The 26588-nt window shown below is 37.4% G+C and overlaps 2 protein-coding genes across 4 annotated transcripts; one reads left to right on the top strand and one right to left on the bottom strand.

The window, feature by feature from the left end:
• The first annotated feature begins 85 nt into the window (after window positions 1-85).
• LOC106153187 (5-phosphohydroxy-L-lysine phospho-lyase) lies at window positions 86-9965 on the top strand. Its single transcript, XM_013527030.2, has 12 exons — window positions 86-328; window positions 2091-2209; window positions 2605-2764; window positions 3239-3313; window positions 3586-3676; window positions 4030-4149; window positions 4542-4624; window positions 5349-5443; window positions 5689-5801; window positions 6527-6681; window positions 6890-6979; window positions 7454-9965. The coding sequence occupies exons 1-12, from the start codon at window positions 273-275 to the stop codon at window positions 7731-7733; spliced, it is 1437 nt and encodes a 478-aa protein (XP_013382484.1). The 5' UTR covers window positions 86-272; the 3' UTR covers window positions 7734-9965.
• Window positions 9966-10051: 86 nt separating this feature from the next.
• On the bottom strand, window positions 10052-25810 carry LOC106153219 (uncharacterized). Of its 3 annotated transcripts, none has more exons than XM_013527070.2 (10): window positions 25566-25810; window positions 20007-20155; window positions 18120-18462; window positions 16766-16974; window positions 15933-16115; window positions 15225-15661; window positions 14446-15018; window positions 13702-13818; window positions 13137-13340; window positions 10052-11936 (listed from the first exon to the last, which is right to left on the bottom strand). In XM_013527070.2, the coding sequence occupies exons 1-10, from the start codon at window positions 25662-25664 to the stop codon at window positions 11779-11781; spliced, it is 2472 nt and encodes an 823-aa protein (XP_013382524.2). In that variant the 5' UTR covers window positions 25665-25810; the 3' UTR covers window positions 10052-11778. The 3 variants fall into 3 exon arrangements, with proteins under 3 accessions (XP_013382524.2, XP_086862726.1, XP_086862727.1); XM_087006600.1 differs by having other exon boundaries at window positions 13702-13815; window positions 25566-25792; XM_087006601.1 differs by having other exon boundaries at window positions 10052-11686; window positions 25566-25786.
• Between the last annotated feature and the right edge of the window lie 778 nt (window positions 25811-26588).

Raw genomic sequence — 26588 nt, 5'->3', positions numbered from 1 at the left:
CACTATTTAGAACATATCATATACTTTTGATATGCTTCGATAAAGCAAACAGGAAAATGTACAATTTGGGCTAATGTTATGTTATATATTTACTGTACCTTGACCTACTTTGCTTGACTGTGTGTTATGTAAAAAGAACAGAAAAGAGTGATGAATTCAGTTTTGGTTCGCAGGCAGAAGAAGACAGTGATGTTAATATTTCATCCTTAAGGAGCTCACATACATTATCGCGTCTGCGGTAGTGTAGTGGACATAAGGAAGCCACGAAAAATATGCCTGAAAAGTTCAATTATCGCCAGTCTCTCCAAATGCGAAGAAATTACATAGGGTAAGATTCTAAGATTTAAAATTGGTCTCTTAGCTTTTTAGCACTCATGTCTTACGTATGTTTCCTTTTGGTGAGAAGACAATTAAATCTGAAGGGAATATACACATATAAGACGAAGTTTAGATTCGTGACTCACTCTCTGACCATTGAGGGTAGTTTGTTACATAATTATTGTATCGGTTAAGAGGCCCCTGACATTAGCGGGTAGTCATGGCGCAGGCAAGATTGAAATCCAGACAGATTTTAAATGGTCCCGAATTTTAGTCAATTTTTTTCATAGCAAAAAAAAAAAAAAAAGAAAAAAATACAATCTTACAATAGGATTGGTCATATGGTCACAATAGGGCACAGAAATCTCTGTTGCATGTCATCACCTATATATATATATATATAATACGGTGAATATTGTGACATTCCTAATTCCAAGGACAGCCCCGCCATCTTGTTTACAAGATTGTTTATATGTTTGTCAAAACCTGCCGAAAGCTTTTCTGGACGTATTCCAAAAGCAAAGCAGAAAACCATGTTGACACTTGGAATTCATTGTTGATTACACTGCCCAAACATTACGCAGTATCTTACATGTCCCTGGAAGTGACAAAATCCTGCTACTAGTAATTTCAAATCTCACTTCAGTGCCTAATTTTACTCAACAGTGCCCAATGTTAACTTTCTGCACTTGGTAGTATGGTTCAGCAACCAGAATTTAAGTCAAATACTTGCTTGCAAATGCAAGTTACTCGCTAATGAGTGATTTGTCCAAAACAGTAGTAAATAAGATTTCAGATATAGACCTCCTAAACACACACAGACCTAAAATTAATTCTTCTGTCAGTGAATTAATTCTTCTCTAAGCCCCTCTCAAGTTAGTTTGTACAACTATTAATAATATCATGATTCTGGTCGTACAGAACCTGGAGTGATTAGGCTACTTATCAGATGGAATATTTTGTAATATAGATAATTTTCTTATTCACAAATAAATAACTTAGGAGGAAAAACATTTTACATATTTTTTTTAATTTGTTAAAGAAAACATTTACATTTTAATAAGAAAGAGTGAGAGACAAATTAGAGGGTACGCAATAGATTTTTTTTTTTTTTTTTTTTTGTATTTGATTGAAAGATGTTTTGTGTTAAGTGGCAAAGAAATGAAGACTCCATTGTGCAAAAAATCAATATTCTGCACTTTCCTGCCTCTCTCATCTCCAATTACATTATTACATGGCTGTCACAGTAGCAAAGTTTGTATGACACATATGCTATGTATTGATTTCTCCAGAATATACACCCTTGCTGACAGTTATCTTTTGAAAATCCTTGACATAGCACAAAGCTGTTATAAAATAAGAATATTTAGTTATATGAAGTGGAAAGGAGTGATTGGCACTTAAATCGACTCTCTGTAAAATCCTCATAATCTCATTTTCATCATTAAGATAAAGATGCAATAGATACAACAAATGGGGAATGAACTGGGGATTTCAGTTAAATACCACTAGAGCTTACCATGTAGCTGTTACCTAGAAACCATATAGCTAGATCATAATGAGTTTTCTTTATTAAAATTGTCAGCCAAGAGTTCTTGGGGAAATAGTATTTCAGAGAAATAGTATAAATTATGAAGCTTATTACAAAGCATCCTGGGTTAGTCCAGGGTGCTAAGAAAATTAGAGTTCAAAGATGTTGTCAAAGTGGTAATTCTAGGTAAATTGCATCAGACATTGTACCAATTATAGGATTGTCTTATGATGAATTTCAGAAAACCATGCAAACTTCATTTTGAAGCAGCTCCACTGAAGATTGTCTGTGCCTCTAAGCAGTATGTGTATGATGACAATGGAGAGGAGTACCTGGACTGTGTCAATAACATCTCACATGGTAAGGACAGGACAGGGGAATAGCTGGGGGCATCCTAATACTTTGTACTTTAATGACAGAAAAGTTGTCTTGCAAATAGTGATTTTTATTTTGTTTATGAAAAAATAAATTCTCTGAAGAGGGACAATATTTATTGTTCAGCTAAGACTATCCATAAACCAATTTGCCAAAAAAATTAGTTCAGTCACTGGCAATTTTTTTTTCATGTTGTCCAGAGTCCAGCCATTTAAAATGATGCAATGAAATTAAAATCACACACTTGGCTTTTCATTTAAAAGCACAGGATTTTAAAGAAATTGGACTAGATAAGACATCAATCAAATCCCACAAATTTGCCCCTTATATAATCACATTTTAAGTTTTTTTTTTCTTGAATATGATATGTTCTATTGCAGTTGGTCACTGCCACCCACAAGTGGTCAGTGCAGGCCAGGAACAGATGGCAAAACTGACCACAGGCAGTGGCTTCCTGAATGATGTGGTGGCAGAGTATGCTAAAAGACTCATTGAGACTTTCCCTGAGAGCCTAAGTGTCGTCTATTTCCTGAATTCTGGGTAAGAGACAGAATTACAATTAGTGTGTTGTGCAGCACTGTTTCATTTAAAGGCTCATTCACATTGAGACTATCTGTCTTCTTAGATTGATCCAACTCAGAGGGGTCTGAATCTCATTTAGTTCAACAGATTAGCACACCTCTTGATATGAGTAGAATATTGAAAAACTGTTGATTCAGCAAGAGTCCCTGTGGAGTTGAATCAATCTATGTACTAGTAGACTGATTGTTTCAATGGGAATGAGCCCTAAGGCTCATTATGAATTAATCTTTACTATTCTCTGTTTAATATGTTTCTGATTGACACATGTAGCTTTTAAAGTGTTTCAGATATATCTCAGGAATGGCTTTAAACCTCCATTTTTTCCCTCAAGCAGATGGGTAATATTTTTTTTTCTGATGGTGCAGGGTATTATAATAAGTATTTTTTTAAAATTCTTGCAATGATTTTTTTTTTCCAATTTTTTTACAACAGGTCAGAAGCTAATGATCTAGCTCTGTGCTTAGCAAGAAGTTATACTAAGAACGAGGATGTGGTGGTTATTGATAAGTAAGTGTACATACATGATGAGTTTGTCATGATTGCGTTAATGCTTAACAGATCATAAATACAGATACTTCAGGACAAGTTTAGTTCAACAAACTACGCAACTTACAAATGCCTTTTAAAGAATGGTGACACTATGGTGTGGAAATAACTTAACTGCTAAATTATGTATCCACAAGCATATAAGTTAACGTAGCTACTTTGAATTATTATCAATTGTTACACTGGGTTGAATAGAGTAATCAAATCCTGATCATGTACTAATTTTATTTCAGTGCTTTCCATGGTAACCTTAGTAACATGGTCAGCATTAGTCCTCTCAGATTCAAGAGACAACAATTAAAACAAGAGGATTGGGTCCATGTTGTAAGTACCATACCAAGTGATTACAGTGAAATTCCCAGTTTGCTCACATTGAAGCTCAGCCAACTCTAGTAGTAGTTTTGCTATAATCATGCATCTGAGGGTGTCGGACCTGTTTAAAACTTGTGAGACATGACTACAAAATATTTGAAAATTCATGAATTTTATCAGCCAAATTTAATCATATAAACATTTGATGGATATTTTCAATGCAAGCGTGGCTCTTTGTTTTCCATAACACATAATGAAAGATGTGAGGAGCTGAAAGTCTAATGTATGATAAATATCCGAATTGGCATCGAGCCAGATTCAATATCCAAGTGCCAGTGAAACAGTTTTTCATTCGGTTTATAAAGGTTCCATGTCCTGACACCTATCGTGGTATGGTGAGAGATCCCTTACATCCAGATGCAGGGATAATATATGCCAATGAAGTGAAGAGATTGATGGATCAGGCCACAGCCAGGGGAAGAAAGGTGTGGTGAACATATACACTCTTGATGAACATGTGCTTTTATTTCACTTATCAGTTTTACTCTGGTATAATTCCCTGAATGATGTAAGAAAATATATTCTGTTCATGGGTAGAATGAATATTTTATCTTTCATTAAATGATCAGCTTTTAATGAAAATGCTGCATATATGAATTTATATTACTTTTTCTGTCTAAAATGTTTGTGTCTAAAATGCAGGCATAAAGTTGGACTTGAAATAAAGGATCTGCCCATTGATTGACATTGTCAGTAAAGAACCATGAAAGTACCATGAAAACTGGATGAAAGTTTGGATGAAATTACACTATGAAAAACAAAGATCACAGTATTTGTAATTCTTTTTTCAGTTCTGTTGCTTTTTTTTTCATTTTAGATTGCAGCATTTTTCAGTGAGTGTTTGCTATCTCAGTGTGGAATGATTCTGCCTCCACAGAGCTACTTTGAGAATGTTTATAGGTGGGTCACCTTCAGAAACCAAATAATAGAATAGAGCTGTAGTTTGACATTTAGTCTGAGAGATTAATGTTTTAAAGATTTCTTTTGCTATTGTTCAAACCCAGAGATATGATATTTCTTTAAAATGTCAGTAACATCTGAGTGTATTAGGGAATCAGATTACTGTCATTAAAGTCTCAAGTTGCCAATATTTGTGTTTGGTGTATGTGCTTGACATTTTATTTAGAGAAAAGCACATGTGAATATTATATGCTGTTCCATGTGTCTTGAACAGATATGATATCAGCCATAAACATCTGATATTTTATAGATTTTGTTATGACCAATGAAAGATTTAGGGTTAATTTCGATGATGTGAAAGGTATAGCTTCAGATTCAGCAAAGTCACTGAAATGAGCATAATGAGGAAAAAATCTGATTTGTCTGTTATGAAATAAGTAAAAAAAAACCTGTACACCTGTTGCCAGGTTGATTAACAACTCACAGCTAAGTGTTATCTAACATTTTGCTGTTTAATGAACATGTGTTAATCTCTTATAAAATCAGGTACATCCGTGATGCAGTAACTGAAATGAGCATAATGAGGAAAAATCAGATTTGTCTGTTATGAAATAAGTAAAAAAAAACCTGTACACCTGTTGCCAGGTTGAATAAGAACTCACAGCTAAGTGTGATGTAACCTTTTGCTGTTTAATGAACATGTATTAATCTCTTATGAAATCAGGTACATCCGTGATGCAGGTGGTTTGTGTGTTGTGGATGAGATTGCCAATGGAATGGGGAGGATTGGAGAACACATGTGGTCTTTTCAGCATTGGAGTAAGTTTTGATAGGTTTTATTTGGTAGATTCCTAAGTGAAGTGGTGTTTTAATGTCTAACATTAAGATACCAGCATCTTCTCTACAGTGACAAAGTGTATATTGATAGGTAGTCATTTCTCAAAAGTAATTCAAGATATAAGCATTTTAGAGTAATCTGTGAACCACTTAGCATTGGTAAAGGCTTATTGTAGTTACACAAATGAAATGTAAGGGTTGAGTACATAATCTTTACTTCTTCACAGACGTTGTTCCTGACATAGTGACCATAGGTAAACCTGTTGGAAATGGCTACCCAATGTCTGCAGTTATCACTAGAAGAGAAATTGCTGACAGCCTGAAAGAATTTTCCAGTGGGGTAAGCCTGTTAACTTTCACATGTTATTGTCATAGTGAGGCATACTGCTGACTTGTTGTTGAATTTACCCTCTGTTAACTGTATGTTGTTGTTTTTGTAAGGATTAATTATGCAAATTATTATTTTTTTCTTTTCATGTACTTTGAATGCAAAGTTCAATTCGGATCATTTCAGGACTTCTTTTAAGTTTTAAATTAATAGTAGTGGGGTTTGAAGGGAACTTTTTTAACTGGTCAGCATTATATGATTTTACTGTGGCATGTCTACACATTTTCTTTTCATAAGAAATTGAAAGTAGGGATAATAAGTGGAAACTTAGACTGGTGAGAAATAATGTAAGAAATTGAGTTTTGCTATACAGAGTGGTGAGAAATAATGTAAGAAATTGAGTTTTGCCGTACCCATTTGTTTTTAATGAATGAATAAAAAGAAGTTGGCATTGAATGTAGAGCAAGTATCAAAATCACTGTCCTAATCTTTTCTGAGTATTTCACTCACATAATTCACCCCCATCACTTAGGTATTTATTTTTCAATTTTCCCATAGTTTAGTTTGTTGGCAGTCATGTATCTTGTTTTCACATACTTTGGATCAGCATGTGGACATAAACAGCCCAACAACACAAAATATTTTCTGATTTTTTCATGTTAAAGGTATTCTACACTTATTATTATCAGAGAGCTGCAACTTTCTTGTCATCTCAAGTGCTCTTTTTCTCACTTCAGTTTGGGGGTAATCCTGTGTCTTGTTCTATGGGCCTTGCTGTCTTGGATGTGATCAAGAATGAGAAGTTGATGAGCAGTGCAAAGAGTGTGGGGAAGTGTCTCCTGGATGGTTTTAGGGCCATTATGCCATGTCATCCCATGATGGGAGATGTCAGGTAAGAAGACTAGATGAATGCCAGATTGAATAACTTTGTATTGCTTAATGTATTTGATTTTTTTCTTTTTTTTTTTTTTTGATAAATGAATATGTAGTTCATCATTTAAGTCGCAGAGTCCTTCCATGGAAGCATTAAATCAATGTGAAATCTCTTATGATTATTAAGAGAAAATAAAAACATGAAATTTCTTCACTTTTTTATCAAGGGGCTTGGGTTTGTCTGTTGGGATAGAAATTGTGACAGACACAGACAGCAGGAAACCAGCCACAGAGGCTGCAGACATGTTAACATACAGGTTAGTCATCTTATGAAACCCTGAAGTCTCAGTGGCAGTTTAGTTTGCTACAATCTCCACAGCTACCATCCATCAGTAAGAGAAAAGTGGAATGCAGACTTCACTGTATTGAAAGTACTCTTTTGAAAACCCATAGTCTTTGACAAAATTTACCTTATGTGCTTTTTATCTACTAAACCTGGGACATATTTTTGTTTTAAAGAAACAGTTATATCTGTAGATACTTTTAGATTGATGTCAGACTAAAAGCCAGACAGTAAATGAGTACATTCACAAATTCTTAAGTATTATTTGCCAGTTGAGAAGAAAAAAGAAACATCAATACAGGTATTGACAGGTAGTCAGTAGGGAAAAAATCAATTTTGCATACTACTGCCATAAATTGTGATTTAAAATAACAATTTTCTCACAGCATCCAATATGAAATGTTTGTAGATTGTGTTATGGCATTGAGTCATTTCATCATTATTTCAGACTGAAACAAGAGAAGATCATTATTAGCAATGAGGGTCCAGACAAGAATGTGATGGCGATTACTCCCCCAATGTGCTTTACAGCAGATAACGCTCAGCGCCTCATACAAGCCTTTGACCATGCCCTAGCGGATATAGAAAAGGGCACCCTGGGAAGACCCATCAGGCCAGCCACAGAGGGCAAGTACACTGCAGCACAAATGAGCATCATCGTAGGAGATGAAGAAGATGTAGAGCAAGAACCTGATTCAAAACGGACAAAATACTTTGATCTGGATTAAAGTTATTTTCATACAATTGCTAAGTGATGTTTTGCATGGAGTAAGGCAAAATCTCTGACAGAAAATTTTAAAGGATAACATTTTTAAAATGTTCTAATATTTAACATAAAAAGTCAAGTATTTATCAGTGCTGTCAACCAGCATATTTTATTACATGATGATCAATATTTTTGTATATAGTGAAACTTCAGTTGGCCTAGACAAATTTTGCTTCTTGTTAATTAATTTTTTACCACAAAAAAGTATATTCCCTTGTTTAGAGCAATTACAGCTAATCAATTTAAGTTGTTCTGTTTATGTTGAGCTATCAATGAAGGCCTTGGTTTTTCTGTCAGTCATGTGGACCTCCTCTTTACAGTAAAGAAATGGTTGTGATGACAGCATTGCGGTGATGGGAAACTGCAGCATTTATTAGCAGTGCTACTGCATTTCATATTGTATTTACATGCTTAAATTGAAGTGGTCTTGGACCAACCTAGAAGTGGACCAAAATTCTGATTAGCCTTTTTTGAGGAATTTCAAGGTAATTTGAGAATTGCAAAGAAGAGAATTTGACTTGGCACATAGTGTATGTTGTTGGAGCCATTTTGGTTGCCGCATATTTTTGATTCTCAAGTAGATCAGTAAATGCAGTATAGGAACAATTACCAATAGAAAAATCCTGATCTCTGTTATCATGGTGCCATTTGGGTCTTATTTTCATTCATCTGTTGAAAGCCACCTCAAACTTTAATATATTTCCTGCATTGCTTTTTTACTTGGCCACTTAAATTACTCCTTCCATGTCATACAGTAATAAACTGCCCACTTCGTATTTTAATATCAGTACTCTTGGAAGATAAACATATGGGTTTAAAGCTTGTTTATTGTATCTAAGTTATAACATGTTATAGTTATTAACTATGTTATATTTATTCCATTTGGTTATTGTTTGTGAACTGCACCCAAAGGAGGAACTTCTACCTCAAAGTTAGAAAATTGTAACATGAGAATCAAATGTATTTTTCCCTTCAAGTTTTGCAAAAGTTCTACATTATTCAGAGGTTACATGTGTGCATTATTCTGACTGAAGTGACTGGTATCATTCATCTGTCAAAATTCACTTGTAATGATTTTATCCATTGTAGTCAAGTTTGAGGATAGGTCAGTAGGTAATTTTAAAGTAAGTTCTTATTTTGGAATGGATTTTAGGTGCAAAATGCAGAGTTTTTAGACAAATATACCGGTGCCATGTTATAGTTACAGTTCATGGGCACACTTAGTTACTCGGTTCACATATTATTTTAAAGTGTACTTTGTGTGAAAGAGACAAAAAAGTCAGGTCATCAATGAACTCGATATACTCCCGTCTTGAGAGTTCAACCCCCACCCCCCCACCCCCCACCCCCCCCCCGTAATGGAGGGTGGACTGACTGTTACAGGGATCCTAAGTTTCTTTCCACGGGCTAACCTGCCAGTGCTGAGTATGATGACAACGCACGGGTTGTTTCTTAGGTTTGGCACGTACTGCAAGGCACACACATGCCTACCTGAAGTGCAATAGACACCGCTTGAAATATGAATACATCGAATAATCATTATACAAATCGGTTTAATTTACTTGCAGTCGATTGTTGATCTGTGAAAAATGGATACACAACACGATGGGCTATATGTTGTATCCTATGCCAAAGCAGTGGTTTTTATGTAAACCCAGTAGCAATACATGTACGTCCACCATTTTCAACTTTCCAGACTTTGTGACAGCACTAAATGTATATTGTAAAAAGAGGTACCCGGTGAGATGTTGGCTTGAAGCAGCCAACGGAATTATTGTACTTTCATTTTGTAAACGTATAGTTAAACGTGAACTTTTGGTGGTGTAAGTAAATCATTGTTGACACGTCAGCATTTCGGTGAGACGGCTCTATGGATCCACTCGTATAGTTTGTGCGAGTTCTGAAGATATCACAGTGTTATGCTGAGTTTCATTTGCGGTAGACGTTGCTACCAATAGGGAATGCTACACTGTACCCAGTAAAGCAGCCGCTTTCAATAAGCTTTTTCATTTCTCCAATTTGAAGAAAAGTGAATAGTGTGGATATTTATGATACTTTCTGGTGAAATAGTCATATGAGGATGAATGTGAATCTGTACAAATCCCTGTATTGCCATTTTGATGAACAATACATTTTGGAAATTGTCAACTGAACCTGAGGTATGTAAGTAAAGGATAATAAATGTTTCATTTCATGTTAATGCGTTCTTTTTATGTGTAAACGCTGCACAGTTTACGTTTACTGCCCCGGGAACAGAAAGAAAAACTAGTCTTACGACAATTGCATTGAAGTATTTATTAATTAGATCAAACCGCAAAGTGAGGCTACAAGTACGGTATGTCAAACATACGAAAAAAAATCGAACAATAAATAAAAGGCGTTATTTAAGAACTTAGGTTACATATATGATATTTTTAGTTTACAATGAGGACAAAAGACGTATTGCTTGATGAGTCTAAACAAAGACGGCAACCCTTTCGTTATCGTGGGATACGTGGGCAATGCCCCCCCCCTCACCCCTACTCCCCAAACCAGTACCCGTCACGAGTGATATCAGGATTTAAGAACTAAATGCAGGATGCTTCTGGTTTTACGTTGAACAAATAGACATAACTGAAAACAGCGCTGACAATCAATGCTCTCGATCTATTTTAAATTATCCAATGACCAAAATCTAAAACCAATCACTGCTTGAAAATGTTTGAAGAATGAACACCAAAGTAGAAGTGAATCATATATATAGAACTGAAGTCGGCATAGAGTTGGCTATTAGTCACTCTCCAAATAAGAACAAATAAATAAGAAATGAACGCTAACCTGCGCATGCTATCACCTGATTTATAAACTTACTAATACTGTTGACGAGTTTTAAGCCCAAGGTAGCTGTACTAGCAGTTCAAATAATCCACAAAAGATTGGCCTTGAGCGTGCATACATCACCGTCTAAGAATAGTGACGTAAGGTTCATTATCACGTACATGACTGAGCAGTGACTTTTCTTAGACATAAGCAAGACAGTAGCACAAATACGCCATAAAATCCGCTGAAATACGTTAGGTTTGATTCCTCGATAAAGGCCATACACACCTCGAAGAGCAATACATTATAAGTGCCATAATCTTTAGTTCAATAAATTCCATGGTCTTTTATATCATGCATTACCCAAACTTAAGTATTTATGGTATTAGCAGTACACAGTCGACAAGAAACACATAAAACACGGACCTATCTCCTTTATACATAACACTCTCCAAATGATATAATCATTCCTTAAGGTATTGTATTTCCACACGGTAAATATTGAGTAGTTCATGGCAAACTTACGGAACAATACATTATATCATAATACAATCACCTCACGGTTTGTAAGTGTTCTTCATCTTACTTCATCCTCCTCAGTACATCTTCAAAACATCTCCTTTGACTGTCTGGCTGTAACGTTTTCCTTCCACATTAAAAAGCATACTGTATATACGCTATAATTTACATACCGAACGTTGACACAAATGCGCATCTGAATTTGGTTTTCCCTCTGTTCAGTAACACTTTATATCCATAATATTTGCGGAATATAGCAACAGTCATTTCGTTTCTACTAAAATCTTTTTTGCTGGAGTTTTGTCAATGCGCATACTTATATTTTAGGCAAATGCACATACGTATCGGTGCTAGTAAAGATCTACAACATCAAAGACACGAACTGGTGCCATGAACTGGGATTCGACAGTGACGTCATTGGTTGGGATTCGATGATAACGTCATGAATTGTTAATGGACGATTGTCCGACAGAAATTAAATCACCATTTAGTGGCCAGAAAACAGAGTATTACCATTTTCTTTGACAGCCAATGTCTTCTTCTTTCTCTAATTCCCCATTCTTCAAAAGTCTGAGGCGGGTGCTTGTTGGATTCGATCTGTAACACGTACAATAAGGGCAAGATGCTTTTGAAGGATTTCAAAATACAAGTTGGCGTTTTACAGCGCCAATTATCTAGAAAAAGTCATATTACAGGTCAGATGAGCCATCAAACGCCGTCGCCTTCTTTCTCTCTGCCAGCTGCAGGATTCTCATGGCGCGGCTCTCCCAGCCGTGTGGCGGGGGAGAACTAGGAGGCAGGTCCTCGTCGAAGGACGCCCGTTTGATGCTTTCAGGAAGCTTGGATACTGAAAACCAAAATCGCCTCTGTAAAATTTCTAAGCTACGGCTGTTTCAAAGATATCTGCTGTTGTTGAACTGCTTTCGCCCCGTGCATGGTAAAATGGAAAACAGCAAGCTTGGAAGGCACGAAAATGTGAAATTAGCTCATGCAAAAGGTCAATAAAACGTGAAGAAAGAAATGAATGACATAATAAAATCATTTCAAACTTGTCAACCCTTTCTTTCCATTGCTATAAGACAGGTTTATATTTGATGAGATAAGTTATATGGCTTTGCCGCAGACATGTTTATAATAGAATCCAAAGGGTTGACAGTTGGAAATGGAGGCAAAGGAGGCGATTTCTGGAGGGAGGGTGGATCAAGATAAAGTAAAAATTGCAAGTGAGTTACAGGGCGCATTCCCGTAGATCGATCTAACTCTGCGGTGACTCTCGCTGAATGCAATTAGATTAACTGAATGACACCCCTCTTTAAGCAGCTAGAGAGTAATTAACTTTCATGTGCGTACTGTCGCACTCAAAACGAAGTGCACATGAAATTTATCATCATTAGCTGCTACAGAAGGTGTTTTGTTACCAAGTCTGAATGCATAGAAAAACAAAGTTTCGAAAACGGATAAATTCAATACAAGGATTTGTTTCCGCCAATTAATCGCCACCTTTACTTTTTACATTTGCCTACAGTCTGTATACAAACAAACATGTTCATTTAACATGATATTAAAGAAAAATTATTCAAATAACAACTAAGCAGCTTTTTCAATATTTTCCCGAAATATCGCTCCGGAAATATATCGAGTACCTCAGTAAGTTTAATGACAGATTTAAAAAACGCGCAGCCATGCCGTATACTAGTACATGTATTAGGATGGTCTTTCATGAATTGGTTTATGCATTTTTAAAAACTAAACTAGAAAACAGAAACATTTCAAAAGAGAGTAATTAACTGTTATCATTAACTATCATTTCTTTCTTTTTTTTTCTCCTGGCCATAGTAGTCTGATTTTAGTCAAAGAACAAAACAAGTGAGACGAAACAGATGCACCAACTATATTAACAACAACAACAAAGTGAAAGTATTAAGGAGATTGAAGAGAAAGTTTGACACGAGGCAAACAAACATTTATCTTATCAAAAGCATTTCGAGAAAAGGAACAAGAAGGTAAAAACAACGTTATCAACAACAAAGAAGCTATTGATACATACACTTTGGTCTCTGTCGCCCGCCAGGGGGCGTGCCAGGAGACTGGGATGGGGTGCCTCTTTGGATTTGTATGGAGAACTGCTGGGGAGCGAGCTGGGGTGGTGGCGGTTGATTGGAAGAGATGTGCATGATTTGGATATTTCTTGTACCGGCTTCAGGGGACCCTCTGGCCCGTCTTCGGGTTTGTTGCTGGCTAGGAGCTGGGTCTGAGTGGGGAAGAACATCCAGACGAAATAAGTAAGATAAAGATGGTAGACGTGCCATAGGCAATGGAAAAACACTCTGTGGACATACATGTAGTCCTTTATTGTAAACTAATAGCTGTTATCAGCTTTCTGTTATCTTTACTGAAAACGACATTTTACACACAATTTTTATCATTTGCGAATCATATAGGTAACATTTTATTTACGAACAACATCAACAAAAGGGGTTTTAAGCAAAACCACGGTATGTAAAAAATATTTCCAATTAAACAGAATGTAGTGTCTAAAATGGATGAAAACATACAACTGTCACAAAACTAAACATTTTTTAGTGTTTGAAACGGTTCTCAACAAAGACTACCTAAAAAGACAGTGTCGGGGCCGCCAGTCATCTGTTGTAGCAGTTTAAAAGATTTGGATGGAATATTTCTGCCCTTGTACCTGATGGACGTCTCATCATATTTGCCAATCGGACCTTCTGGAAAATACATATCTATCATAACAATAACATTTTAAAGATGCATACAAAGTCAATTTTTTGTCACAAAAACCAACCAAATGCCAGCATGTAGTTTCAAGTAGTATAACTAAGAGAATTACCAAAAGGCACTGTTTAATTTTACCCGAAAATGATGTTTGAACAGATTTTTCTGCTGGCATTCTAAGCTGTATGTCAATGGGGCAGGAAAGTAAGTCACGGAAGTAGGTTAAATTTACAACCAAAAATTTAAAGAAAGTAGCAGTCTAAAGGTTTTTTATGGCTGATCGAGTGATCTATTCAGTTAATCCCTTGGCATGTCGAATTTATTTGAGTCATATAAGATGCTCGGTTTGTATGTACCTTTAAAATCTTCTTCTCTTACAAAATTGTATGTACAATGAAAAACCTAGTACATGAGCATTTATGACTTACTCGAAATACGAAAGATTAATTTCATAGTCATATATAGAATTTTAGCCTTCATTCACTCTGATTTCGAAAATAAAGCATATAAAGAAATAACTATTCATTTCAAATATCAACGAAGTTACTCCCATAATTACATTTCAATCACTGCCAGTGCCTGTCCAAGCATGAAGCATTCTAAAGCGGTATAAATCTTACCATAAGCATCATCATCCTCGTAGTGTTGTATGGGTACTGATACCGGTACACTGACTGGCATCGGAGCTATGTTATAGTACTGCTGTGTTGGGGACGGGGGGCTTGCCGCAGCCAGGGGAGAAATCGCATAGCTCTGAGTGGTAGGAGAGCCGGGGCGCCGCCCTGGCGGAGTCCCCACGCGTCCTGGGGTCATCGTCTTCACCGTGACCGGCGGACTGACCATACCTGAATTCTGTTGTGGCGGACTGTACATTACTGGCGAGGCAGGAGCAGGTGCGTTGTAGACCACGTGTTGCGGTACTGGGGGAGGTACATTCACCGGCTCTTGGGGAGTGTATACTTGGGCAGCTGGGTTGATGTGTGTTGGCTGTGGTTGTTCCTTTACCGGCGCTCTTACTTTGATATTAGCAGCGGTGGGAGCAGGGCGTTGTAAACCCTGTGTCTCAAGCTCGTCTTTACTTGTCATACGCATCAGACGTTTGAACGTGTGCGAAGGGACCTCTTCGCGCTTGTTAATACCGCTAAATGTCATTTCATCGTCCTGTGAGTTGAAGCGACTCTTACCCTTTCCGTCTATAAGAAAAATAAAAGAATTATTTTAATTTGCAAAAGACAGGATAGTAAAAAAAACAGTGAGCAATAACCTGAAAGCTTATTTGATAAATGTTTCTTTTATCTCGTTTACTCTACTTCTTCACTTTATTAATCGATTTTCAAAGTTCAAAGGCCAATCATTTTCAAATACACACATACTGAAAGGGGTGAGAGAGACTATGTACCTGAAGTTGGAGGAGGCTCGACACCCTCGTCATCGTCTGTTCCTGTCAAAACTTGCAGCACCTTGAAAGAGAGACCATGTTTGGAGCTTGGTGATCCCCCGCTCAGCCTCGGCGACTCCACTGCCTCGGGAGACGGCGAGCGAGGCTTCTGTGGCCTGTGGATCACATGGAGGGTCGGGGTCCGTCTCTGCTCCGGAGCTGGGTCCTGTCGCTGCATCACTTGCCTCTGCTGTGAGACTTGGTTCTGCACCGGTGGTTGTCTGTTCTCAGGGACTGGTGGCGCTGGTGTCCTTTCAGGGATCTGATTTTGTGGTGCAGGTTTCTTCTCAGGGACTTTATGATGAATCATTTGTTTCTTCTGTGGGATTTGATTATGGATCATTTTATATACGTCAGACTGTGTGTAGTCCCTTTCGTCTGTAGCTTTCGGTGGTGCTCTAAAATAAATATAAGAGACATATTAAGAAACACAAACTCGGGTACAGTTCAAATCACGCGATAAAAACTAAATTCAGTTTAAAGTTAAATACGTGCATGCTTTATTTCATTTTAATGTCTTTCACTAACTGTCGCCCCTTATAAAAAGGATAAGCAATCTTCTAGCATCTTTAAAGCCTTTAAATTTCAGCACACTACTTGAAAAGTTGTTTCTTAATTGTGGCGAACTGAACATTAAATAGACCCCATTATATCATTACAAGTACTCACTCGCAGGCAGCAAGCGATATGCCGCCTTTGGGTTTTCCCTGCCCGGGGGTGGCTGTTGGAGGCGCGACGGGCAAAACCTGGCCTTTTTCAAGAGCCTGCATTAGAATTTTCTGTGACGCCGAGGCCTTTGTTGAAGTCGGCGGTGGAGAGGTAGCTTCGCCGTGCTTCATCTGTTCTCTTAATCTGAAGAGATGCGTTGGAGAGATTTTGATTACTTCCCCATTTCTTAGGCCTAATAGTAACGCACTGTATCATTTACGAAAAAAATTGTGAATACTGCACTTAAGAATTATTACAAACAACATTTGCACTAGAAATGCACGTATTTAGTATCATGAGGTAGCATGTACTCTAAAAACACTCCGGTTTAAAATAACTGAAAAAATGGTTGAAACCAACCGATTCAACCGTTCAAAATATGTCCAACTTGTAATCCGGTTGATGTAACTGATTAATGATCGGTAGGTACATTGTAATTATAATTATAATTATAATAGTTATAATTACAATTATGATAACAATTATAAATAAACAAGATTCATCAAGTTTGTGGAATTACTTTACAGTCTTTCGATATTCCTGTCAAATGTCCTCAGATCAGTGATTCAATAACCGTTCCACACGGTCACCATGTTGACCAATCGACTGGTTGTTCAATAACCGAATAAACCGTTGTTTAAAGGTAGGGGCAACCGATTTTATCGGTAGGGTCAATGATCGATTTGTTTTTAGAGTGCAGGTCTATTTTTTAATGTAATGGCATAGTCTATTTTTAGTGACATGGGCATACAATTAGTGATGTGTAGTGTATTATGGAAAGAAAGTTCACGCACTTTTTCCTTTGTAAAACTTCGCTCTCGTTAAGGTCTAATTTTGCTCCTGGTGTGTAAGTAAATGGCGTCTTGCCATCTTTCCTGGTCATGGCAGTCTGTAGTTTGTCAGGCACGTATTCTCCTGTAGTGTCCCCGTCAGAGAAAGACGAGCTGCCCCAGTTGTCAGACGACGAATGGTTATTCTGTAATGCATTTTGTTCTTGATATTGCTGGAAAAAATTAAAAAGAGCGCTGGATGATAAAATTGATTATTGATGCGAAAGGTGAAAAATATCGCATTTAGATAACTCTTTTTGGTAACAGACAGAAAAGTGGCCTTTTCAATAAAAAAAACATACAAATCTGCATTTTTCCGCAAAGCCTATAAATTATTTCACATTTTACATAGAATAAGCAGACGATAAAACACCATGTAAAAGGGTTTCTGGGGAATTTTTTGTTTTTAACTAAAAAACAGTTCTTAGATGATATAAAGGCTGGGCCGTATTCCAGCGTGGCAGTTAAAGTTACTCTCTGACCACAGGATAATAGTCTGTTACAAAAATGTTAAAAGCGACACTGATATTTTGTATACTATTTCAGGGCCCTTGATATCAGAGGATTGCAGTTTCAATCTTGTACTTGCTACGTTGGTTCAGACACGGGGTAGTGTAGCTTCATCTACCATGTGGGACGAAAAAATGTAGACTAGTATTAGAAATACGCACTGTTCTTTCAAAAAAGAGATTGTTCAGCAGCGTTTGTACAGTATTCTTATTAAGAAAAATTGTGTTACTTTAACAGCACCAGACCAATTATATAACGTAAACAGGTAAAAAGGTCAATTAGTGGAAAATCATAATCTGTAAAAATATTTTTGAGTCAGATACGAATTTAAAAAAATAATAAAAATAATGCCATCATACGCATATTTCAGGCATTTAAAAGCATAACTCTTTGTCTTCTAAGAACAATTTATATAATCTAACTAATAGGAGGGCCTATATTGCGACAATAAGGTTAATTTGACCTTGACGCTCCTGAAGGGACTGGCTTGACTTCAGAGCAGTACTCGCTAGCGCTCTCCTAGTTTTCAAATGATAGTTACGGTCAAGATTACAAGAAGGTAGGCGTCAACTTGACTGTTCCTACTGTCTGGCCAACTCACCACATAGATAGGAAAAGAAATACCAGCCTAAGTCTTCAAATCATGGCATATGGCAAGGGATATAAAGTTAGCGGACAAAAAAGTAATTACTTTCGGACATTTGGGGTTTATAATATTCCATATATTTAACACTCGCAAAAATGGAAATGCATGTTCATTTCTAAGCCTACTTTCCGGCTAGGCCTTATGGACTAACAGTTGACCTACCTTCCGCCATGCCCCTGGCACAATGGGTCCCGGCGGGGGAGGAGGGGGTGGTGGGGGTGGTGGAGGAATGGCAGACGTCATGCTGTCAGGAGGCTCCGGAGGGAAATTCACCCTTTGGAGATTTCGTTGAGCAAAAGTTTGTGGTATTTGTGGAGAAAGGTGATTAGTTGAATCGGAATAATCCACGAAATCCGAGTCTCTGTGATGATTCGACGTATTTTCTATCACCTTGTTTCCATAGTAATCTGACCTAGGCCCGTTTATTGAGTATATATTGTTAATGTCATGAATTCTTCTGTCTTTGAAAGTTGGCGTTAACCTCTGAGGCAGTAATCCTCCTCCCCTGAAAGGAAAATCGAAGTACCTTGGTTAAATTCGACAAGCACCTGATGACATATTCTCTATTCTAACCTTAATATGTTCATTCATGTCGACTTTTATCATTCCATAATTTGTGAAGTGCGTAGATACAAGTAGGGGAGACCGGGGCTAGTTGGACCCCGGGGTAAGTTGGCCCCCCCGTCAATTTATGAAAAAGTAACTACGAGGTAAAAAAAATTGGCCACATACTCTTGCAAAGTGACCGTAGCCTACAATGCTAAGGAAGTGTCGGACGTTAAAAAGTTTTACTTAAGCGGTGAGTCGAAATAAACAATTTTTGCACCTAAAAGTAATTTTGTTTAAGAGATTTAAAAATCTATTATCATAGGCTTTTGATCGAATATAAGATATGTATAGGGCATCAAACTGAAGCTCATTGTTTCAAGTTTCACAGAGATGTATCATCGTTCCACATTCTAGCACCATAAATGGCTACCATCCTTTAAAATAAATAATGTACACCCGGGGCTAGTTGGCCCCCTTGACTCGGGGCAAGTTGGACCCTCATATTACCCACAAACCTTTGCGCGCAACGCTGTTTGAAATAAACAAGTTGGTGAAATTGACAAAGCTTGCCGGTGTCTATTACCGTCTGATTGATTTTTTAAAAATTTTCTCTCTGGTGTCTTTTTGAGAATTTATATTAGAAATATTCTGTTGATTGTAAGTATTAAAAAGCAAACCCATTGGACTTTCCGTAGAAAAACATTTTTTTTGCCTTAATTCTTTGTAAGTAAGGGAATTCCCTTTGTATTTATAGTGTTATATGTGGCCCTATTTTTCCACCCCTCCCTAGCTAGAGACCATTGTTGAAACAAACTCAATGGTTTAAAACTGAATTTGTTACTTTCTTTTAAAAAGAAAATTTATTATTCGTTTTCATTCATTAAAAACCTTCTTTATACCATTATTTATTTATTCTTAATTAAAACAAAACACTTTTTATTGATAGATATTTTGGTTCTTGCAACACATACCCCCCCCCCCCCCCCCAACAACGTGACGTACGGAAACCTCAATAAATGTGCCTCATTTGAACTGTTTATTCATCAAAGACTCTCAAAAATCAATTAAATAAATAAAAAATTTATAAAAATGTATTTCAAGGCGTTTACATGGGATATATACTTCATTTTCGTATAGGGGGGCCAACTTGCCCCGACCCTGGGGCTAACTTGCCCCCCCTAACGTCAACTGCGTTTTTTGTCAAATTGTGAGCCACCTGGCATTATATTTGAAAAATAATGATTGTTGCATACGTAGCTTAGTTCATGGGGCTTACTTTGAAACCGGTTTTGTTACTCTAACCCACTCCTAGTTGGCTCTACAAGGCCAAAAGTGTCTAGCTGGGCCAACTAGCCCCGGTCTCCCCTATTTAGGGTGATTTAAGATGCATCAAACTTACTCCACAGAATGGCACAATGGCCTAAAGGATGGCGAACAGTTTTATATCACTCACGTTATTGTGTTTAATGGGATCTCATCTGAGGCATTTTGTTTACGTACTTGTGCACTGTTAACTGAATAAGGTTCCCGCTATCTTTGATAAGTCCCTGTGCTTCTGCGTGTGTTAGAAATTCCGTTGGCTGGCTACCAATTTTTAATATGGTATCTCCCTTTTCTAATCCAGTAGCTGCTATACTGCCCCCGGAAACCTAAAAATATATAATTGACAGTAAGTTAGTATTGCAGCTTTTCTACCTGGTGTCACTATTGAGCAACGGGAACTCTCGTTTTTATTATCTTCACATCCCGGAATAAGTCTGAGTAACAAGATTGGTCTACCTTTGCTAAATACCTGTGTGTGGTTTACTAGGCTGGGTTGACTCCGCCATATTGCTTGAGCAGTATAATATTCTTCTGAAATTTGACTGCTTCTTATTCTGGTTCTTACAAAATACGTGAATGACACAATAGAGATAAGCCAAAAAAAGATCAGATTTATCTTACCTACAGACAGCATATTGGTAATGTGTTTTCCTTGGTCAGATTTTTTTTCATAATTATGCAGGAGTCTAAGGTTATTTGCATGGAACGACTTAACCTACGATCTGGCTGAAATACTATTAACTGCCGTGCACATGCCTCCTATCACCTGATATTTCAACAGATATACAGAAAATTCAGGATAAATAATTGGTGATTGTATGACTTCACCTTTATATATATTTCTATATCCAGATGGGATGTCCATATTTTACGAAACAGGCTAGCTTGCAACCTGTTCCTCACATTTCTTCCAACATTTCAAGTTGAAGATAAGTGATATCTATTAAATATCATTTATTTTTTATGAATAGAATATAGGTTTTGGTAAGGATTAAGCATTAGTGAGATACATAGTTAAACCATTTTCCAGCACCAGAAACACGATGAGCTTTTACGCAGTAACAGACGAGCAGATGGTTTTCACATCGACAAGCCGCATCGGTTCCTTGTTGATCACAGTTGCTTCACATATGCGGAGAAAGTTGGGATAAGCTATTCAACGAGCAATGAAAGGCTGCATGGCAAACAGTTGTTTTACAGGTGCATCTTGTTTCCACCCACTCGTAGTTTGTTTACGTGAGTCCCCATTCTAGGCTTTACAGGCGATTACAGATTGCAAACATTTTAGGTCGATCAGACGATTACATTTTATCCCATTTTTATTCTTACAGTCAATCTGATGACTCTTATTTTGAGCAAAATAAGATTGTTTTAACTTTATTCTCCTGTCAGACGACAATAATCATATATTGTTTACAACCGAGGTCAAATGGACTCACTTCCAGCCTGTATTATAAAGGTAGGCTAAATTCATGTTGAAGGGAAAAAACTTCGTTCTTAAAAAATGAATGAAACAACACTGCTCAATTACTGGAACAATAGTAATAGCTTACGTTTGAACTCTTTTGTTTTTCTTCTGACAGGTGGAATTGGTCCACAAATAGTGCAACGATACCTAAGATATTTATATCGTCCAAACCTTTTCGATTGCTCCATTGCATTGTCTTTATATTTGCTAGGTCAGCTAGTATAGACCCCACGTTTAAAAACAACAAAATAGATGCCAATTAAGTTTCAAATCGAATTTGAGTGTGCTGGTCTATTTCTAAGCGAAATGTCGTTTTATTGAAAGCTGGATGCGGGATAGATACAACATGACAGCCTAAAATACTCGGAACGTTGGTTATAATTTAAGCGAGATTGAACTCGCTCAAAGACCGGCCGCCCTGTTGCCCTGTGCATAACCTTCTGAACTGAATTGGATCTGGAACAAAAAACCAAGTGCACACAGCCTACAATATGATTAAGGAATTGCAAAATACGGGCATCCAGACATATTCTTAACTGATCTTCGATTCCACTTCAGCCGGAATTTTCACACTATTTTAACAGGTAAATGTACGTACCCCACCCTTTTAAACTAAACCACAATATAGCCTATATTTCAAGAAATGCATCGATGGTGTAACAGCAAAATAACCTAATAGATTCAGGTGCTATCAGGCCCTCTTCACACTACAGGTGGAAAGAATTAATGCTGCGTAATACAGATTTTGAACAGAAATCCTCTTGGGCTTCCAGAAGATCTTGGATCAGAAACTAAGATGGCGGCATCATGGCTGCCTTAACGTTACACCTGCACGCAAACGCTGGTCGTCTGCCCTTTTTTCAGGTGATACCACCGCATTTCGAAGCAACAGAAAGTAAACTGATTTTAACATTAAACAATTCAATGAACCATTCTGCCGGTTCTTAAGCCGTTTTTTTCTTTCATACATACCGTTCTAGATATCCCAGGTGTGGAGAGCAATATTACTCTCGAGGCCTCCTGGAACTTACAAGGTACGAAGAAAGGTTATTACCTGGTAATATATACATAAAACTCCCAGAAACACCTATTTACCGTTGCATTTTATACCGGCGTAGGCGTTATGCGCCTCAAGGGCTCCCCTGTACCATATAGCATTCGGTCGTGGGTCTAAACACTCGAAATGCCCGTTTTGCAGATTAATAATGTATCACAGGTGACCGGGTCTCTGCATTTTTAAGAAGTGGTTCCATCTTAGAAACAGGAGTTGTTCTACCTGTATGCCTCCGACATTTCACCCTTTTCTATGTACCTGACATAAATATGCATTGCCACTTAGCTCAAAAATCCGAGGAGACAGTGGGGATATACATAAAAAATACTTTGAAGTTTGGTACTAAAAATAATAAGTGCGCTTGAAAATTAAGACCAATAAAGTTCCCCTCACATTTCGCAACACAACAGGCTATGAAAATGTAGTTATATCTAGGAGCCCTTGACTCCCTGCCGCGAAAAAGAATGCTTATCTAAGCACAGTATATCTGACAGGTGATTGATCAAAAAGGTCAAAAGCGCTCCAATTCATACATCATCTGAGTCTCGGCTGGACGATGTCGAACAGGATAAAACCGAAAGTCCTTCAATCGTTATCAAGGGTGGCAGGGTTTCACTTTGACGAAGAAAATATATAAAATCGGGCCTAAAAAATTCAAACAACACCTTCGTTTTGTCTGTGGAATGGTGCGGTTAAAAAACAATGCATGCAGCCCCACCCCACCAACCCCATCTTGTATAATAGGTCTTCTATGGCAGAAGACTTGAGTAATCTGGAACTACTGCGTCAAGCTCTTCAGAACGAATGGGGCAATATCCCAAAATACAGACTTGTGACCTTTATTGAAAGCATGCCGCGCCTCGTACAAGAGATAATTGCAGTACGGGGTAGACAAACATGCTATTAGACATGCGACCTTTCAAGAGCACACTCTAGTGCAAATTGTGTATAATTTTGATGACATTTGACGTTGTCTTTTTAATTCTATGGACAGATATTTATGGAAATCAATGTGGAACATCAGATGAGGGGTGCATTTTCTATGTTAAAATAAATTATTAAAAATTGTGGATATCTACACCAGTATTGTGTTTTTCTGTACTATAATTCATCTTAGACATGGTATTTGGAATAAAAGCATTATTTGAAACGATATGCAGTGGTGATGTGATAATTTATACACAAAAACACATGAAGTTGAAGGTCTAACAACCTTTTTCATCAGAAGAGTATTGTGTACTTTCGCTTAACCATTCCAATTGGATTTCCCCTATATATAATAGATAACAGAATGGAAAAGGCATCTTCAACTTCTCTATCAAGAAACACAGACCTTGACACTATACCCATGCTCTTGACAAATAACTTCTGCTATCAAATCATTTTGCAAGACTTCTTTTTCTTGTTTTAACTTACTTAGTGGAATTTGAATAACAACAATTTTTCACACAGTCTGCGTGTATTGTTCTAAAAAAGAACGTCTAGAATTGAGAGACTCAACAGAAGGTGATTTCTTATTAAAGATGATCACTGAAACAAGATTTGGACGTGGAAATGAGAAAAAGCTTAATTTCCGTGTTTTCTTAAGACTGTTCCCTGAATCTATAAACATGCTGCATGATAATAATACCAAAAGGATGTTTTTTTTCTAAATCTGGTTGCCCCCATCATTAGAATAAAATATTATTCCCTAATAACACTATTCTAAAATACGCCGATACCTCGCGTGACTTTCAAACATAAAATATAACCTTGGTCTCTACCAAACTGTAATTGAATTTTTTTTATAAAGATTTGAGAACGGCATCGGGGCCTTGAATCCAACTCATGAAAAATATCCCATAAAACAACCCATCATTGGCTTTTTTATGCACTTCGTTTATGAAACATGTGCTTCAACAAACACGGCATTTCAACCCGATAAATCCATAAACAATATCATTTTTACTTAGAATTGCTGTTTGCATCACGGCGTATAGTACAACCATCTTCGTTTCCTTGAAAGTTTTCTAGAGGCCAATTGAAATTGGATGTGGTGGAGTTTTTTTTTTTTTTTTTTTTTTTTTTGTTATTTTAAGTAAACTTTGAGACACAGACACAACCTAAGAGATTTTTCTAGAGGCCAGCATGTGCTAAATGGACTTTTTTTCTCCAAATCCCACTCACCGTCCTGACTACTTTTATGCAAAAAAAAAAAAAAAAAAAAAGGTTGGATGCTACCACCGACGCGCCGACTGGTTTAGCCTTTACAAGAATGTATGAGAAAGGTTAATGTTGATAGTTTGGTTATCAAAATATTGAATTATTCTAAACAGCAAACAGATCCAAACCTTTAATATACGCTCGATATATAGTCTCTGAATACCAAACTGTTTACTCTAAAATATTGAAAATGTGGTGTCTGTGTATCTGCAGCGCTTCTGCTGAACAGATTTGATTGGTCGACGAGTGAGTTGCTATGGAAACGAGTTATCTCCTGGAATAACTGGTGATTGCAGCTATAGAGCATTCCATTCAACCCGAGCATTTCATGTAAATAAAAGACGAAAATAATTCTGGTTCAGAGCATCTCATTAACAATCAAAAAGAATCTTGTGAGAGGCGCATTCTTAAAACAGTAGGTCTACTAAACTGTTTATGGCCACCAGCCTTTCGATTGATATGGTGCATAGTTGGTGCATAGTACACCTATTTTTTTCAAAATATATTAACTATTATAAGCTCCAAGTGCAGTGAACACGTACATGTTTTAAGCAGTTTAATGGCATTTTTGTGAACCGATAAATGATAAACAAGTGAACACTTTTTTCTTTCTCTCTCTCTCGGCTAGACTGCAGTGCTTAACTAGCTGTCATTCTGAAGTGCCCCTAACGTTTGTTGAACGTGTTTAAAATAAACTTGACTAAACAACCTCCGGGCAGAAAACAATGAGAAGCAAGCGGCGTATCAGATTTCTTAGCCAAGCACTGGGTCTTCTCACTGAACGTCTGATTTATTACTCAGATATACGTACGTCTTATTCAACTGATCATCTGGTAATGTAACACCGTCCAAAACGATTATTGCACCTTTATTGCCCTTTACACTCTTCCAGGTATTCTTACAAGCCGAAACCACTAATCGTTTTCCCGCGTGGAACGCCGACACAAACACAGACCCGAGAGACGAGCAGCATATGATGACATGACAATCAACTAGAACGATCAAAACTTACCCTTTGAACTGTTAAAGGTTGAAAAAAGTCTGCCCCTCCTTGTAAGCGGAACCCCCAGGGCACATCCGAAGTAGGTCTTTGTAACCAGACAGTTTCCATCCCCTAGAAACTAGGGTACTTCGGGACGGTAGAGAGAGATGAACCAGCCGACAGGGAGTCGTTACGTCACGCGCGGATCTCGAGTGGGCTAAATTGATGCCTGATGCCAACGTCGAAAAATTCTTCTTCTGAAAATAAACAAGAGGTATAGGTGCAAATGGTTGCCGCTGCCGATGCTCAGATGTTCATCTAAACTTTCAGAGAAATTGGTTCCGTTTGTGGTTTTAGGGGAAGGAGGTAGGGGAAATTCCAAACTCTATGAGAGAGCCTCATTGCGGTCGTATTCTTCATTCTGCAACGTGTCATAACGGAAGAAAATATAACATACAGCCAGCGGTGGTTTTCGTGTAATTTTCTACATCTCGTTTTTCAGGTTTCTTTTCTCCTAAAGAGTTTATATATGCAGGAAAGAAAACCTCAAGTGTTAAATGTAACTGTTTTTTTTTTCGTTATTTAGATTGATTAATAACATCACCTGGAGGGTAAAAAGTGAGCTCTAAAATATACGCTACGTTCTTCTCCTAATTGTGACTAGCAAAAAACTTCATTTATAAAGGCTAGCAACAAGTGTGCTATGTACTACATGTAGTACAGATTAGTCAGTCATTTTAAGTTAGAAGCGTGTGTGATGTGAAAATATTTCTTAGGAAAACAATAACGGGATGAAATGGGAAAATAGGTAGGTGATGGGGGAGGGGATTCAAAATGGGAATATGAGGGATTCGGGCTTTGAACATCACCCTATATCTTACCGTGCGTATTATAGTGCTGCCCACAAAGCCTCTGCCAACCTCAATGACCGGGGAAAGCTTGCAGAATCTTAACGGTCCTATTAATATACTCCATAAGCTTTGTTACAGCAGGGGTCAGCTGTACGCTCACCTGTCCAATCTTTTAAGTATCTGCGCTCGTGCCACAGTTAGC

The sequence above is a fragment of the Lingula anatina genome, chromosome 2 (genome assembly GCF_051362555.1).
Source record: "Lingula anatina isolate TDL-2025a chromosome 2, LinAna3.0, whole genome shotgun sequence".
Taxonomy (NCBI): Eukaryota; Metazoa; Brachiopoda; class Lingulata; order Lingulida; family Lingulidae; genus Lingula; species Lingula anatina.
Note: the sequence above shows the minus strand (reverse complement) of the source record. Positions and strands in the feature narration are given on the sequence as shown.

Excerpts from the sequence above, each read along its gene's own strand:
- LOC106153187 (XM_013527030.2), top strand. The coding sequence starts at position 273 with ATGCCTGAAAAGTTCAATTATCGCCAGTCTCTCCAAATGCGAAGAAAT. Across the intron at positions 6,682-6,889 it reads CCCATGATGGGAGATGTCAG|GGGCTTGGGTTTGTCTGTTG; the intron begins GTAAGAAGACTA and ends TTTTTTATCAAG. Across the intron at positions 6,980-7,453 it reads GCAGACATGTTAACATACAG|ACTGAAACAAGAGAAGATCA; the intron begins GTTAGTCATCTT and ends TCATTATTTCAG.
- LOC106153219 (XM_013527070.2), bottom strand. The coding sequence starts at position 25,664 with ATGGAAACTGTCTGGTTACAAAGACCTACTTCGGATGTGCCCTGGGGG. Across the intron at positions 18,463-20,006 it reads ATTCAGTTAACAGTGCACAA|GGGAGGAGGATTACTGCCTC; the intron begins GTACGTAAACAA and ends TTTTCCTTTCAG. Across the intron at positions 11,937-13,136 it reads CGGGCGACAGAGACCAAAGT|TATCCAAGCTTCCTGAAAGC; the intron begins GTATGTATCAAT and ends TTTGGTTTTCAG.